Source organism: Apaloderma vittatum, unplaced genomic scaffold (assembly GCF_000703405.1).
Source record: "Apaloderma vittatum isolate BGI_N311 unplaced genomic scaffold, ASM70340v1 scaffold17694, whole genome shotgun sequence".
Taxonomy (NCBI): domain Eukaryota; kingdom Metazoa; phylum Chordata; class Aves; order Trogoniformes; family Trogonidae; genus Apaloderma; species Apaloderma vittatum.
In genome coordinates, this window is record NW_009712316.1 from 1 (window position 1) to 14,352 (window position 14,352).

General features: G+C 39.7%; 1 protein-coding gene across 1 annotated transcript; it reads right to left on the reverse strand.

Annotated features, from left to right (window-relative positions):
• Positions 1–3,799: 3,799 nt before the first annotated feature.
• LOC104272840 (chromosome unknown open reading frame, human C3orf52) lies at positions 3,800–11,190 on the reverse strand (the record flags this gene model as incomplete). The annotated part of the gene is given in 7 exon segments (XM_009867942.1): positions 3,800–3,857; positions 4,168–4,212; positions 4,214–4,442; positions 6,317–6,387; positions 7,291–7,424; positions 8,027–8,150; positions 11,023–11,190. Coding segments are annotated over 7 exon segments (829 nt in total), but the record flags the coding sequence as incomplete, so codon positions are not given.
• Positions 11,191–14,352: the final 3,162 nt, after the last annotated feature.

The window sequence follows — 14,352 nt, forward strand, 5'->3', positions numbered from 1 at the left end:
CATGGCCACCATCCATCCACCTGGTTATGTCACATCTTCAAATATCTCTTTCTCCTTACTAAGCTTTCCAGTGAGACAAATCTGTCCATGAAAAGGTGATCACAGAAAAAGACATGAACAAGGTACAGGACTTGACAATTAAACCGGGAGAAATCAGTAACAACTGCCACTGTAAGACAATGTTCCTCTGTGGAAAATTGGATGCTTCATTACCAGATGCAACTGAAGCTGCACATTTTTCTTGACATTTACAGTACTTTCTTTTTTAAAAAAGGGGTCTTAGAGAACTACTGAGAGAAATCTCAAAAAAGCAACAACACTCCCCCCTTGTTTGGTTTCTTTTTTTGTTATTTTGGAGAGTGTTTTCTTTTTCAAATGAAAGCAGAGACCTTGGGTTAGGTGCACTTACTCTTTTCCCAAATTTCTCTGGCCTGCTTGATACTATTATGCAACGTACAATTTTAATAAATAAATAATTTCTCAAATTGTCCCCCCTCCCTTTTAATATAATGCTACTTATCTTTGAAGTTTTGGCTAAGCTGGAATTAAATTAAAAAAGCAACAAACTGCACACTTCTCAGTAGAAGATTCCAAGGTGTTGCCTCCACACCCCACTGCTCCCAGTTCACTCCTGATGAAGCCTTATGTTTGTCTCTCTGCAATGCTAGAATAAAACATCCCCATATCCCATCACCCCTTGACAAGCAGCATTTCCGGACGCGAACATAGGACTGAAACCAGTTAGTCAACTGTTCACCAGCAGGACTATGTGCCTGTGTTCTTCTTCAAGCATGTCTTTTTGCTCCCACCCTTTTTGCAATAAAACAATTTGGAAGAAAAAAAGAAATTGGAACGGTTTTCCTTATTTTAAATCTTCCTTTCCATGTGATCACTGGTTGCAGCCCTGGCTTCATGGTGTGGTGCCTTTGCGATTCCCACCTGCAGTCCCACGGGTGAATAAGATGCACGCAGGGGTGGACAGACACACTGCCAGTGTGGCACAGCAGAGCTCTGCAGGCACCGCTGCAGGGACGGCAGCTGCACCTGCCCCAAATTCGTACTACCAGCTGTGGCTACACAGACAGCCCCTGCCATGGGATTTTAAAGAGCTGGCTGTACCCTCCACAAGCTGGATTACCAGACCTGTCTTTTCTTTTTTAACTGTGTTTCAGTTGCTGCGGTCATTAGAGTACTAGCCAGTCTCCTTCTATTAAAATTAACTTTAAGCATTCCCACAAAATATCTAACTTGATGAAATAATGTGTTTTCATGCTGCTCTGTCGCTAATAGATTGATTCACTTGGTTATTTTCTTTTACATGATCAAATTACCTCAAAGATATAAACCAAGAAACCATTCTTTGTCATTTTTACACATTTCCTTCAAAGTTGACTGAAGGTAGACTGTAAAGTCAGATATTTTTCACTGAATATCACAACATCTTGCTACCACTCCATCTCATTTTCTGTAAATTGCTGAGGTAAAGGTACTGGGGCAGAGGAGGATGGCTGGAAAAAAAATGAATGCCTAGATCTTTCTTTTTTATGTTAACTCTTACTGCACATAGGGGTATCACCATAAAGAAGTGTAGTAATGATATTAATTTTCATTTCTTAGAAACAGAATTTAGATAAAGAAGTGTCCAAGGGCAGGTTTAGTCACCTTAGTAAGAGCAATAAGATCAAGCAACATTCAAATACAAATTATTATTTTACTGCTGGTATTTTCGTTGCCTGCTGCTTTGGGAACAAACCACATAAACCACGAATTTTATCCTTCCCCAACGCAGGAACCAGAGCTGTACGCTGCATAGAATATTGCATCAAGAGAATTTATGGTTCTTACAGCCAATGCTACATCTTACAGATCAAGAAATAGCCACAAATATGAACTACTAATTTGGTCAAGGCTGTTTCCAAAGCTCAGTTAAAGTTCAAGCAACAACAAATATAGGTTTGAGTGTACAGCTGTGTCAGACAGACACTTCATATGGAGCTCAGCATTCAGAATTCCAATGGTTATTTTCCTTCTCAAACAGCTGAAAGACAAGAGCTGTTGAAGAGTAAGAACAAACACCTTCAGAGTAAAAAAATAGTTTAATGCACAGTAAAACTGTCAGACAATTCTTTTAAAAAATCTAGTGATATTAGAAAAAGAGAAACACAATTTTCTGTAAGATATTTTTCACAATACAAAAGGTTTCTTACAATAAATTTTTCTGTCCAACAGTACCAACATTTATACTGGCTATAAACAAATGACAAGAAGCTATGCTTCGCTAACATGGTAGTGAGTCCATACCATTCCATCCAAAGTTAATGCTTAATTTTTAATTTTCTTGTTATAGCCAGTTACTGGCTGTCTCACAATGTGCTGGCCTACATGGTCTGCTTCAGCACCTTTCTCTTGGCATTGGTCCATTTTATCTGATCTCTTGTCAACAAGAACAACTATTTGCTGCCTTATGAAGGCAAATATCTTGCATCTGTTCATTTATATCCCCTTTGTTGGGACAAAGACTATAATTAAGGATATAGATGCATTTCTCTTTGAATTTATAAATATAGGTTGAATAGCTGTCTATTCACTAGCACTGGTAGCTAATTATTAAAAGACACAGATAATTTGACCCTTGAAAGATTCATGTGGCATTCAGAGGCATTAGTGAAGATGCATTTCTTCCTTCATTTCTATTTCACATTACAGAAGAGAAAAAATGAGCAGATACCACCTTATTCAGGAAAACCAGGATGAACAAGGGAATGATAGGAGTTGAAACTCACATAAAAAACTAGTGCAAATGTTTTGCATGTAACTACAGAAAACAGTGAATATTTAAGTTTTCAGATTGTTTTTTGAAGAGAGAACAGCAAGGAAACATAGTATATGAGGTTAGTAAGGGAAGAAGTAACAGACATGGGTGGAAGTGAGCATTAAAATTGAAGCAGATAATTTTGGATAAGGAGCCATGTGCAAGACTGCTTTTCAAGCTCATGCAGGGAATTCAGGTGTAATCATAAGGCAAGACAAAGCAGAGATTTCAAAGTCAACAGAGCATGCATCAGATAAGATACACAATTTTCACAAGTCCAAAATAGGTTATTGAGATATCGGAATAAACAATAAAGAAGGAGGTAGTGGTGTTATCGGAATAAACAATAAAGAAGGAGGTAGTGGTGTTATAGGAATACAACACTGTTATGGGCATACCATATTTTCCATTTACAATATTGCATCACAGGCAGTCTTTAGAAGACAAGATCTGTAGAAGTGTTTTTACCTAATGAATAGCTTCCCACCCTGGAATTAATAGCAGAAAGGAGAAGCCCATCTCTTTTAGGCAGTCACAAAGATGAGGAGTCTTTCCATCTTTTTTCTGAAAGTTAAAACAACACATTAACATTAAACTGAAAAATTAGTTAGATATTTCAGAATATCCTTTCCTGTCCCTTTTACTCTTTGTTTGCTATGAATTCTGTCAATGTATAAGGAATGAAATGATACTGAGCATTGAAACTCATGACTTGTTTCTCTCTTGTCCCTTGATAAACGTACAAAGAAAAAACAATATGAGTTAATTGGAAATCTTACTTATACACACTGTACGGTGACGTGTTAGCCTAGAATTATAGGCACATAGGTGTGGCTCAGTAAGTTGGGCATGAGGGGAAGCAGCTCCATGCATGGTTTTCAGTAAAACTGAAAAACTCATAGGACCTTTATACTGACATTTTAATCAAGACAAATCTAAATGCATTAGAATCACTACCTACTCAGTGGTAGTCATTGGAATCATTACCCGGAAGAACAAACATTTGGTTCCTTTGAAAGGTATCTCTGTGTGCATTAAGTTTTGCCTAAAAATTCCAAAAAGACAAAAATCAGGAGGCTTTTTCATCTTTGACTGTGAAAACCCTCAGAGTTCACTCCTAAATTAATTATCCTGGTTTACTTGGATTAAAATATGTTTTATAAGCATTCAAATATGATTATACAATAAGGAGAAATGTTTTAAAATCTTTGGCTTCCTGTTAGGTTCTGAAAAGTTTGGCTAAACAATCTCATTGCCACTCTCTTTGTGATCAGAGGACCAAATCCTAGGTTATCAGCTAAGCATAGCAAGATTTTATTGAAAACAGAATATTTTACAATTAATAAACCTTTCCAGAAAGATTTCCCTTCTTTCAAGTAAATACTTTTGCTTTTTATAAAGAAACAATCTCTCCAATGTTCAGAACTTACATGTTAACGTGAGAGAAGTTGGGTCAAGTTTTAGCCTGTTACATTCAGATGTCCCAGGATTAAAAGCATCATCTTCATCATAAATGTTTTGACGTAAAATGTTCCTTATAAAATCTGGGTTCATTGTGGTTTCCATAAACCCTTCTGGTGATGGTGGTACAGAAAACTCTAGCTGATAAAGTATAGTGGAGCTTTCATTACTGAAAAACAAAGAAAGTCAAGTATGTATGCCTTCAAGTTCTCACTGGATCTTTTTTACTTCTGAGAAGATTGGCTTTTCATTGCAATGTTGGCATGGATTTTTTAAAATACTCGTCCTAAAGAAAAGCATTATAAAAGAAAACTGGCAAAGATTTCAATTTCCTCCTCCCCCTCTCTTCTTAGAACAGCTCTGGACATTATCAGAAGCTGAGTACATACCTCAGACCAACTCAAGACATTTTCAAATGCACAAAGGGCAGTTAGACATGTGTCCTAAGGGTGATGATTTCAGCACTCGTGCTTGTGCTTCACAAGTACATAATGATAAGAGCTGTTGTATCTCACACATAGATTAGCTGAGAAACTGGAGAAAGATTTCTTCCCTGCTAGCAGTACCTGGCGCCACCCAGCTGTGCTCCTAAATCAGCTCTGGGTTAGATTACAAAATCAGCCAAACTGGAGTCCATCTCTGGAGATCTCATTGTTTGTGGTCTACCAAATCCACTGACTACAATTCAACAGTGACAATCTGTGCTTATAGAATTTAAAACATTTTAAAAAGTGGTTGGATGGGGGGAAAGAAAAGAAGACAGAGAGAGAGGCAAACAGGCAGAAAGAGATAGAGATCAGCTAGTCAGTATGTGTGCAGAACTAGAGCTTTGTACTTAGTGGTCTAAAATCATAATTTTTACCTGAGTCTAAGGAGCTAGAGCTTATGTGTTGAACAGAGCTGACATGCCCAAGGCTGGAAGTGCAAGGAAGCTCATTCCCCAAAGTACCCTCAGGACTCCCCTTGCTGCAGCCCAAGGGGGCTCTTCCTCTGTCATTGCTCTCCCACGGGCCTTGGGACTTAGTCAATCTACTTCCCTTGATTTTCTCCTGTCTTTCTAATCCCTTTAATAACTATGCTTTTTCAGCAGTCCTTGGAGAAGAACTTTGACCATTTTTCCTTGCCTCTGTGCTATCTCTCGGTGGCAGGACCATGGTGCAGCTGATCTTTCCAGCCCCAGTTTTCCCTCTGTTGTTCAGCCTCCTTCCTGTGGTTACTCAGTAGTATCTCCACAGATTAAAACTCTGCAGTCGAAACCACATTAAATTCCTTAGCCTTCCTCCACTGACAGTTTCTGTTTAGAACAAGATCATCCCTCTGTTCCAGCTCAAAGCTTTCTGTTGCCCCTGCAAGACACACCTGGATGCTTTCCCCCTTCTTCCCACCCCTGCTATTCCTCTGGCTCCATCAGCCTTCAGTGGCTGAGCTTCTCCTTCACATATAAGTGTCTCTCACTCCGGCTAGCCTGCCTTCCACTCTGCCACTGGCTCTGCTTCTCATTCCTCTTCCACCAGTCTCTGCAATGTGCTGCTGCTTTGAGATTTAGTTGTGTTGTCCAAAATAAAGTGAGGGGGGGAAGGTGGTCTGAACCAACCAGCAATGCAGTACTACTGTTTTGGCTCTCACAACTTGTATGCTGCTGTTACCTTTAGGTCTTTTGCCCTCCCCATGAACCTTGTTTTATTTATTTCAGGCTATTTAAGACTTGTCAACCTCAAGTGGTTCCAGCAGCTCATTTTCCTTTTCATAAATATCCATGAATATGTTTATTAAGGGCTGCACTTGGAACAAAAGACAACAGAGATAATATTTAACAAAATATTAATATGTAACAAAATGTTACAGTCATTACACATTATAAGCAACACTTGCCATTTACACCAGAAGATTCTTCAACTGGTTTTCACTACGTTTATATGCAACTTGCCCCCCCCAAAAATGTGTTTTTCACAGATTTATATCTTGTGCCACTTACATAAGAACATGCTTGTCTTGCTAAGAGCCTGGAATTTTCAGATAATTTTCGTGACAGAAATTGCTTACCTGAAATAAACCACCCGGGCTGACCTAAAGTAGCGTCCTAGAGCTGGAGATGAGCTGTAGACATCTGTTAACTTGGAGAGAAAAAAAAATGGTAAACAAAAAGTATATTTCTTCCATTCATTCTCTCTTTCCACTGCAAAAGAAAGTACAGCAAATCATTCTTACAAGGTGTTTCAGTACAACAGGTACTGAAGGTATCAGCAAATATATGCCCTGGAAAAGTACACAATCCCTTTAAGCTTGACAGACAAGTTAATTTGTGTGTTTGAGAGATTGCTATATTACCTTAACACAATGGAGGTGTTCGAGGTGAACTAAAAGTATGTGCTTATGTTGCCATGTGCAATTTATGTTGTTTGGCTTGGGTTTTCATTAGTATCAAAAGCCATTCTACTCTTACTTCATAGAAAGAAGGGTCTCCCTACCAAGACTCCCTTTATACAGTATGTCTAGATGGGCACTGCCATATCTGCTGAGCTTATTTCAGCTGTGATAACTCAATGGAGATGGCAGCTACAAACCCAGGATGCATCTTGTATTTTCAGCAGAATGCCACACATGGGATTTTTGGCCAGCATTGGGTGTAGATAGCCTTCATAGGCCCCTCCTGAAGTATTCAGTGATTCTATGAAAAAGGCAAAGACTATGTCCTAATGATTACTCAAAACTGGAAAAAAAAATCATGCGGGTTTTGGGGGGTTTTATTGGGTTTTTTGGAGGAGGGGGATGTTATGTGTTTGTTTGGTTTGGTTTTTTTTAAATCAATGTCAACTACTTGCGTGCTTAAAAGTAGACAATTCTGTTTTCTAGATCAGAACTTAAAATTATACTAGAAAAACTATAACTCAGAAATGTTTATTGGTTCACAAATGACTGAGTTGTTACGAAGAGAAAGAGAAACTTCTTAAAATGGAAAACGCTGAATCTGTGTTACAAGCAGATTCAGCTTTGCCAAGTACCACATCAACACATACCCTCCTGGTAATGTCTTCAGAGAAAAGGTGTGGGAGACCACACAGTAACTCCAATCTTCCTGAAAAATTGCGATAATTTCCACTATTTAGTAATGCATCAGGATCCCAATAGTCATCCTCATCTGTGTAAACATCTATTATTCAAAAGGAGATAAAGAGGGGAGGAAAAAGTTCCAGTTAGAAGAAGTATTGAAAAAAAAACTTTTGGCTTTCCCCAGGGTGGCTTTCTCACAAATTTCCTAGGTACTGACTGACTGGGAGTGACAGAAAAAAAGTATAAGTCGCCTGAAGAAAAGTGACATCACATGGAGGTCAATCACCCATCCCCATTAGCAAAAATCAACGGCTTTGGGAGCCTCACAGACACTGACACCACACAAATAGATGTAAGTGATCCATTGCAATGTTACAAGCATCATTCTCGCCCTCATCACCTACTGTTCTCGTAACATTTGCTCACTTAGCTACAAACTGCAATTGCCATCTGATCAGGCTATGAGTTGCTTGCGGCCTGCTAAAATTAAAGCGTCCACATCCATTATTCAACACACCACCCTCTGCACTCAGCATCATAGTCCCTTCAGGAATTTACAGAATCACAGAATGGCCTAAGTTGGAAGGGACCTTAGAGACCATCTAATCCAACCTCCCTGGATGCTACTGTTCGATTTGTGTTATATGGATTGCACCTTTTGCACATTTGTATTAGGGGATTAACCAAGAGTGAGTTACTTACTAGAATAAAGAATCAGGCTGATGAGAATAATGAGGAAGAATACTAGAAAAATTGTAGCTATAACCATCCACAGTTTACACTTCCAGAAAACAACATTCCTGCATGATTTCCAGAGATCTCTCTCCTAGTTATAAAAGAAAAGGCCACATTGATTAATGAAATAACGTGGGGGAAAATAATATCAAAGCATGTCTCTACTGTAACATTTAGAAAGGAAAAACTCCACATAGATGGGAGAACCTCATTGCTAAGCATAGATTAATGAAATAACGTGGGGAAAAATAATATCAAAGCATGTCTCTACTGTAACATTTAGAAAGGAAAAACTCCACATAAGTGGGAGAACCTCACTGCTAAGCAATGCCCTACACTAGGGGTTCCCATCCTTAACTGCTGCTGCAGGTGGGAACATAAATCTAAGGTGCTCCAAAGTGCTTTCATGGATTCAATTTTTTAATATTTTTTAGACAACATGAATTTGATTAGCATGTTCCACAAGTTATCCTTTTGATGTTTGCCTTCTGTCCCAACCAAAAAGGTGTCTGTGGAGGAATTTCCAGAATCATTCATCTCTGCAATGTTGGTGATATTAATCTGCATAACCCCTGGGTGCCAGCACCCAAAGCAATTGGACTGCTTTTCTTTGGATGCTATTGCATTAAAATCCATCATAGAATAATTGAGCCATTTACAGCTGACTCCATTTTTCTTCAGAAAATTGGAAACTTGAAGTCTATTAAGTACATTTAACAGAAAGTTTACTACAAAACTGACCTGTTCTAGGACAACACAAGGAAAACTCTTGTCAAAACAGTCATGCATACGTTTCATTTAATTTCTAGCAAGACTTAAAATCATGGTAGAAATTAGTCTTTTAGCTAGTTACCCCAGCAATATTAAAATTAAAAAAAAAAACAAAAAAAAAGCTTAAGTGACATAACAAAACAAAAAACTCCAACTGTTTTGTTCCACAGACAGAAGGCTGAAGGAAGGGCACGAATTAATACATTCTTAAGCGGATCATGCTGCCTTTTTAATTCCTCCTCCTCCCCACCACCATAAACCCAGCAGTAAGCTCCATGTCCTTTTTGATGTCAGTACCAGGCAAGCAAAAGGACAGGCTGTAGGTTGTCTGAGCCACACACACGCAGGTTGCCAGGAACCAGGTGCTGGGTGGAGGCACTAACGCAGGTTACCTTCCTTGACTTTTTTTTGAACTTTCTAAGAACCCAGCATAATAGAAAGCATTTCACTGACTTCAGCTGACATCCACTAGCTTGCTTAAAGTTTTTTGGGAGTGAGAGATAAACAGGGAGAAAAAACAGGCACCCACAGAAAAATCTTACGAGACTCTTTTCTCCAGGACCAGAGGCAGAGAATGGGAAAGTGCTCTCTGCAGACATCCCTACATGTAGAATTTTGCTTTGGTGGTGAATTAAGGGCAAAGTCTGAATACCATTTCACTTACAGTATGCTTTCAGGTGTGATCATGTTTACACTTTTTTGTTTGATTTGATTTAAAAAATGTATTAGAAGAATGAAGCTTCACTTTAATACTTGACACTAGCATATAATTTTGAATCTGAAAAAGAAAAAAAAAAAAAGGCCAGTAACTACTGCCTAGAGCACAACTATGAAATTAGCCTTTGCACTATGAGTTGAGACAGACATCTGTCAAGCCCAAGTTTCGACTGAGTCACATATTTAGGCCATCACAAAAGTGTAGTTCTTAATCACGCATAGCAAACTGGCTTGAACTCAAGCAAACAGTCTTCTTCCCAACTATCCCACCACCCACTGGACATTGTCCATATATATTGCAAGACTGCTGGGACGGAGCAACAGCAAAGAAAATCTCTCCTCAGGGGCAGGACAGCTGTTCCGACTAATTTGAGCAGGGAGTAAAGCATGATAATCTTCCAGTAGTCCCTGTAGGATAGGAAGCTTATCTCCAAAATCAGCAGAAACAAAGCCTCAGCTCTGGAAAGGGGAAGACTAAACAGAAACGTAAGGGTAAAGTTTATCAAGACAAGCAAACGAATCTCACTCACCCCTGCCTCTCCTCTTCCTCTTTGACCTCCCTAGAATTTGTCTGACCCTGCAGCAAGCTTATTCAGCTTATCAGATCAGTTACCAGTCCCCAGTACAGTAAATGGAGGTTTTGCAGAGCTGGTGGAATGAATTGAACGACAGAAAAGCTCAACAGGACTCACACAAGGAAGCAGTCACTGTTGCTGTTAGGAGCAGGAAGGGAGGGTGCGTGACTAACAGAGACGAGCCCTCAAAGAGGGCTCAGCCATTGCTACCGAAAAGCGGGAATCTCCTTAGCTCTGCTGCAGATATTCCCTTTGCTTTTGAGTAAGTAATGCAAATCATTGTACAAGTCACCTGTGAGTAAATATCATTTCTCTGCCAGTGTTAGTCTGTTCCATAGCTTTAAGCTGAATGCTGGGAGTTACTTCCCCTCACGACTCACATGCTGGTGTTAACTGAGACTTTGGGGCATTCCATTCATATAAATTCGTAATTGTTAGCAACTATAAATTACTCAAAGACAGAAAAAGAGAGTATTCGGCATGATGTATTGCAAGACATCCTATCTTGTTTTGGCAGCACTGTTTTCTGATTAATTCGTTCTGAAAGAAAACATGTTTTTAATATGAGTTTCAACTTTTCCTCTACTCACAGCACACGAAGAGAGAGAGAGCAAAACTCAGAAGAATACCAAATAAAACTTCATTTACTAAGTTGAAGTTCACAAACAGTCAAGTACAGAAACGAAAAAAAACCCTTTAAATTGCATTCCAGTGTTAGAATACTTCATGGAGAAGAAGAAAAGAATTTTATCTAACTGGTTTTCAGCCTTTACTTTCAAATGAATAACCTTTCCCTCTCCCTCAAACCACAAACTAAGCCACTCCTACAAAGTGTCTTTTCTCTTGCTGCGTGGTATTTTCTCTCAGAGCAAGCACCGAACAAGCAAGTGGATTTCCTACCTTTCTCGTCTGAGCGTTTAGAGGCTTGTCATGATCAGCATCCCTTTCCTCCATATTATCTTCTTGTAACTCAATAATCTCATGCTCCTGACCAGAGCTCTGCCTTTTCATAGCTTCTGTCTCTCCGGGAGTACCTCTGTCTCTGAAGCAAGCACGGAGGCGACTCATTTCCTTCTGGTTTCAGCTGCAGATATGGTCAGTAACAGTTTTTATATGAGGCTGGAGACAGTAACAAGGAGAGTTGGAATGGTCTCAAAACACTGATAAATAAGGGGAACTCCTGGGAAGGACAAATAACCTCGTCACTACTGACTGCAGAGAAACAGGAGGCGGAGGAAGTATCGATTTGCCTAGTCGTCAGAACTTCAGCTCCAAGCCGAGCAATACTAGGTTTTCCGGTTTGACCACCTTACTGCACCAGCCCTTGGCAAGCAGGTGACTAAACCTTCAGCAACGTTGTCATTTGCTGAGGCAATTTTGAAAGGAACCAGATTGCTCTGCGTGCTGCTGTCAGCTGAAATGCTGAAATACTATGGTTATCCATGCAGCTAAGCAGACAGATGTGGTTCTGAACAGTACAAACTGAGTAAAGGATCAGATAGCTTGCCTTTCAGTTAGGCTGTGAAGGGAGCTTATAACATCCATGAACACTTCTAATTTTATTCTCCCTGTACCGTCGGTACAGAACTGAATGCTACTGACCTTTGTGCCGTGAATTGTCCTCCCTCTAGTCGTTACGCAGCCTAAAACATGTTTGATGTTAAAGGGGCCATTCATGTCTATTGACATACTATCCAATCTAAATCTGAGAAGCTGCTTCCATGGGAAAAGCAAAGGGACAAATCTGAAGAGGAAGATGACCTTCAACTTTAGCCTGTGCTCTGTAGAGCATGTGTTTACGTTGCAAATCATGCTGTACATTTAGATCTGGTCTGCACTACTTTGTCACATGAATGCTCCCGTGCTACTTCGAGTCACTCATAACGAGTTTCTGCAATCGGAGGAGGATTCCTCCCCCCACTTCCCCTGTATCTTTCATCCTACATCCTCTCACTTCTTCTATTCCAACTCCATCCTCATGTTTCTCCTTCCTCCACACAGAGCACATGTCTCTCCCCTCTGAATCAAAAGAGTTGGGCAGGTAGCCAGTAACTACACTCTTGCCTGTTCACTCTCTTGTCCTGGCACAGAAGGAAGTGGAGCCTCTCCTTTCAACTCAATTCCCTCCTGGCTGAGTATCCATTCACAGCACTGCTCCTTCTTTTTCCTTCCAGATGCTGAAGATGCTTCCTCCCTCCTTCCAGATTTTGTCTTTGTTCAACTCATCTGGCTACTGACGCACAAAGCATTCCCAGGGGTTCTGGTGTCATGTCACAGCCATCCAAGAAAAGGCACTCGATGAAGATGAGCTCACAGCTTGGTTTCATTCAGCAAATAAAAAGAAATACAAACTGCATAACCCACCTTTTTGTTCTGGAGAATCCTTAAAACCCCGGAGGACTGAGGATGAAGCTGAGCAATCATCAAGAGCAAAATGTGTGTCTGGATCCAGAAGATTTTGCCTGGGACATCTTCACTAGAAAAACCTTTATCTGCAGCTTTACATCTGCTGGAGATGAGCTTAATTTATCTCATTTCCATTCATAGCAAAAGACCTTACCTTCCTACTGAAATGCCTGAAGCCAAACCCGTTTTTTCAAGTCACATGAGTTAATGATTATCCATCTCACCCTGCAGAAGGCAAAGTCCTTTTATTTACATCTGTGAAGGAGCTCCTTACAAAGTCTTCAGTTTCTTTCATGTGGGTAATATCTAACTTCCACAACAGGTACTTTTCTGGCATGTGAACTGACTGACCCTTCTGACGCATGGACCTGAGAAATTCTTAAAGAAAATGGGAAGTCAAGAACTGATCTGAACTGTCTGGCATAGATTTTCATCTAAAACAGAACAGAAAGAAAAGCGTTTTCTTCTGTAGTGAAGACCTCTCTGATTTCAATACAAGGAAAAGAAACTTGTTCCCTTAAATGTGTGCTTTAGTAAAATGGGCAAGTAAGGCTCAGCTTTACGAAAAGAAAAAGCTCCAAGGTACCAACGTTGTTCTGAGTGCACTTGGGGCGTAGAGTTTCAGAGGCGCACTCAAATAAACAAAGCATAGCCACTTGCATTTTTAGCATGTTTATTAAAAAGGATGATGGTGAATGACTGACTAGCCACTAAAGATATTAAATCCTCTAAAATACAGACTTTATGTTTAGATTATGTAGCAAGTTATACACAAGCATTGGGAGTGGGGGGAATGCCTGACACTGTTGCAAGAAATGAAGGAAAAGTAGTACCAGCGTTAAAAGCACAAATCTCTCTGCATGCACATTACAGTGTTATTACAGTTCATGTCAGTGTGTTTGCCACAAGCTGCCAAGATGGAAACTGCCAAGGTGGCTAAAACTAAATAAGGGTAACGTATTTAAGCACTGTAGAGTACAAGTGTGTTTTGTGGACAGCAATGACTAGCATTAAAATTGCCAGCTTTTAATTTTTTTTTTTAAATACATCAAAGGTAAAAGCTAAACACTTCCAAATACTGAGCCGAGTTTTAAGACTATCTAGACAGATCTTTTCTTAAACTGAATACCAGCATTCCTCAGTCCCATCAATAGCTTTGGAAACCTTAAATCAGCTAGATTTGAGGCAATCAGCTCATCAGGAGTTTATAATTTTCAAGGCTAGATTAACTGCTAGAGTTAAAGGAATTTTTTCGTCATTTACTCTTCTGCTTTCCTTGAGTCCAAGGATGCATTCAACCACATAAATCCCCCCCTTTTTTTTTAATGTCTCTTTCAGTGTAGTGTGGCCATGTGGGCACAACCCAGAAAGGGATACAAAACAAAAATCCTGACCTTGTAACTCTGCTTGCTGCAGAGCAAGGACATCAGGAAAGGCAATGTGAAGCCACCAGGACCATGCTAAAGATTAACAAAGTATGCTGGGGCCAGAGCTGGGGAAATACACTTGTAACATATTGCAAACATCAGAACCTATAGCTATGATCAAGTTGTAAAGAGAGTGTAAGAAAGCACTAAAGTTTCTTCTGTTTAATTAACCAAAACTAAGTATCTCCTCCTATTTAAACTTCATACTGAAGAACTGAAATGATCCTATTCTAGTTTTTTTAATGAAAGTTTCTTTCATCCTAATATTTGCCAGTTATATATCTGATGTTGTTACATACCATGGACAGAAATGTGTAAAAGGGCCTCAGGCAGGAGTGCAAGCAAGGATAGAATATCAGCTTCTACGACTGTGGCTGGCACCTAGAGGAGGCAGTTG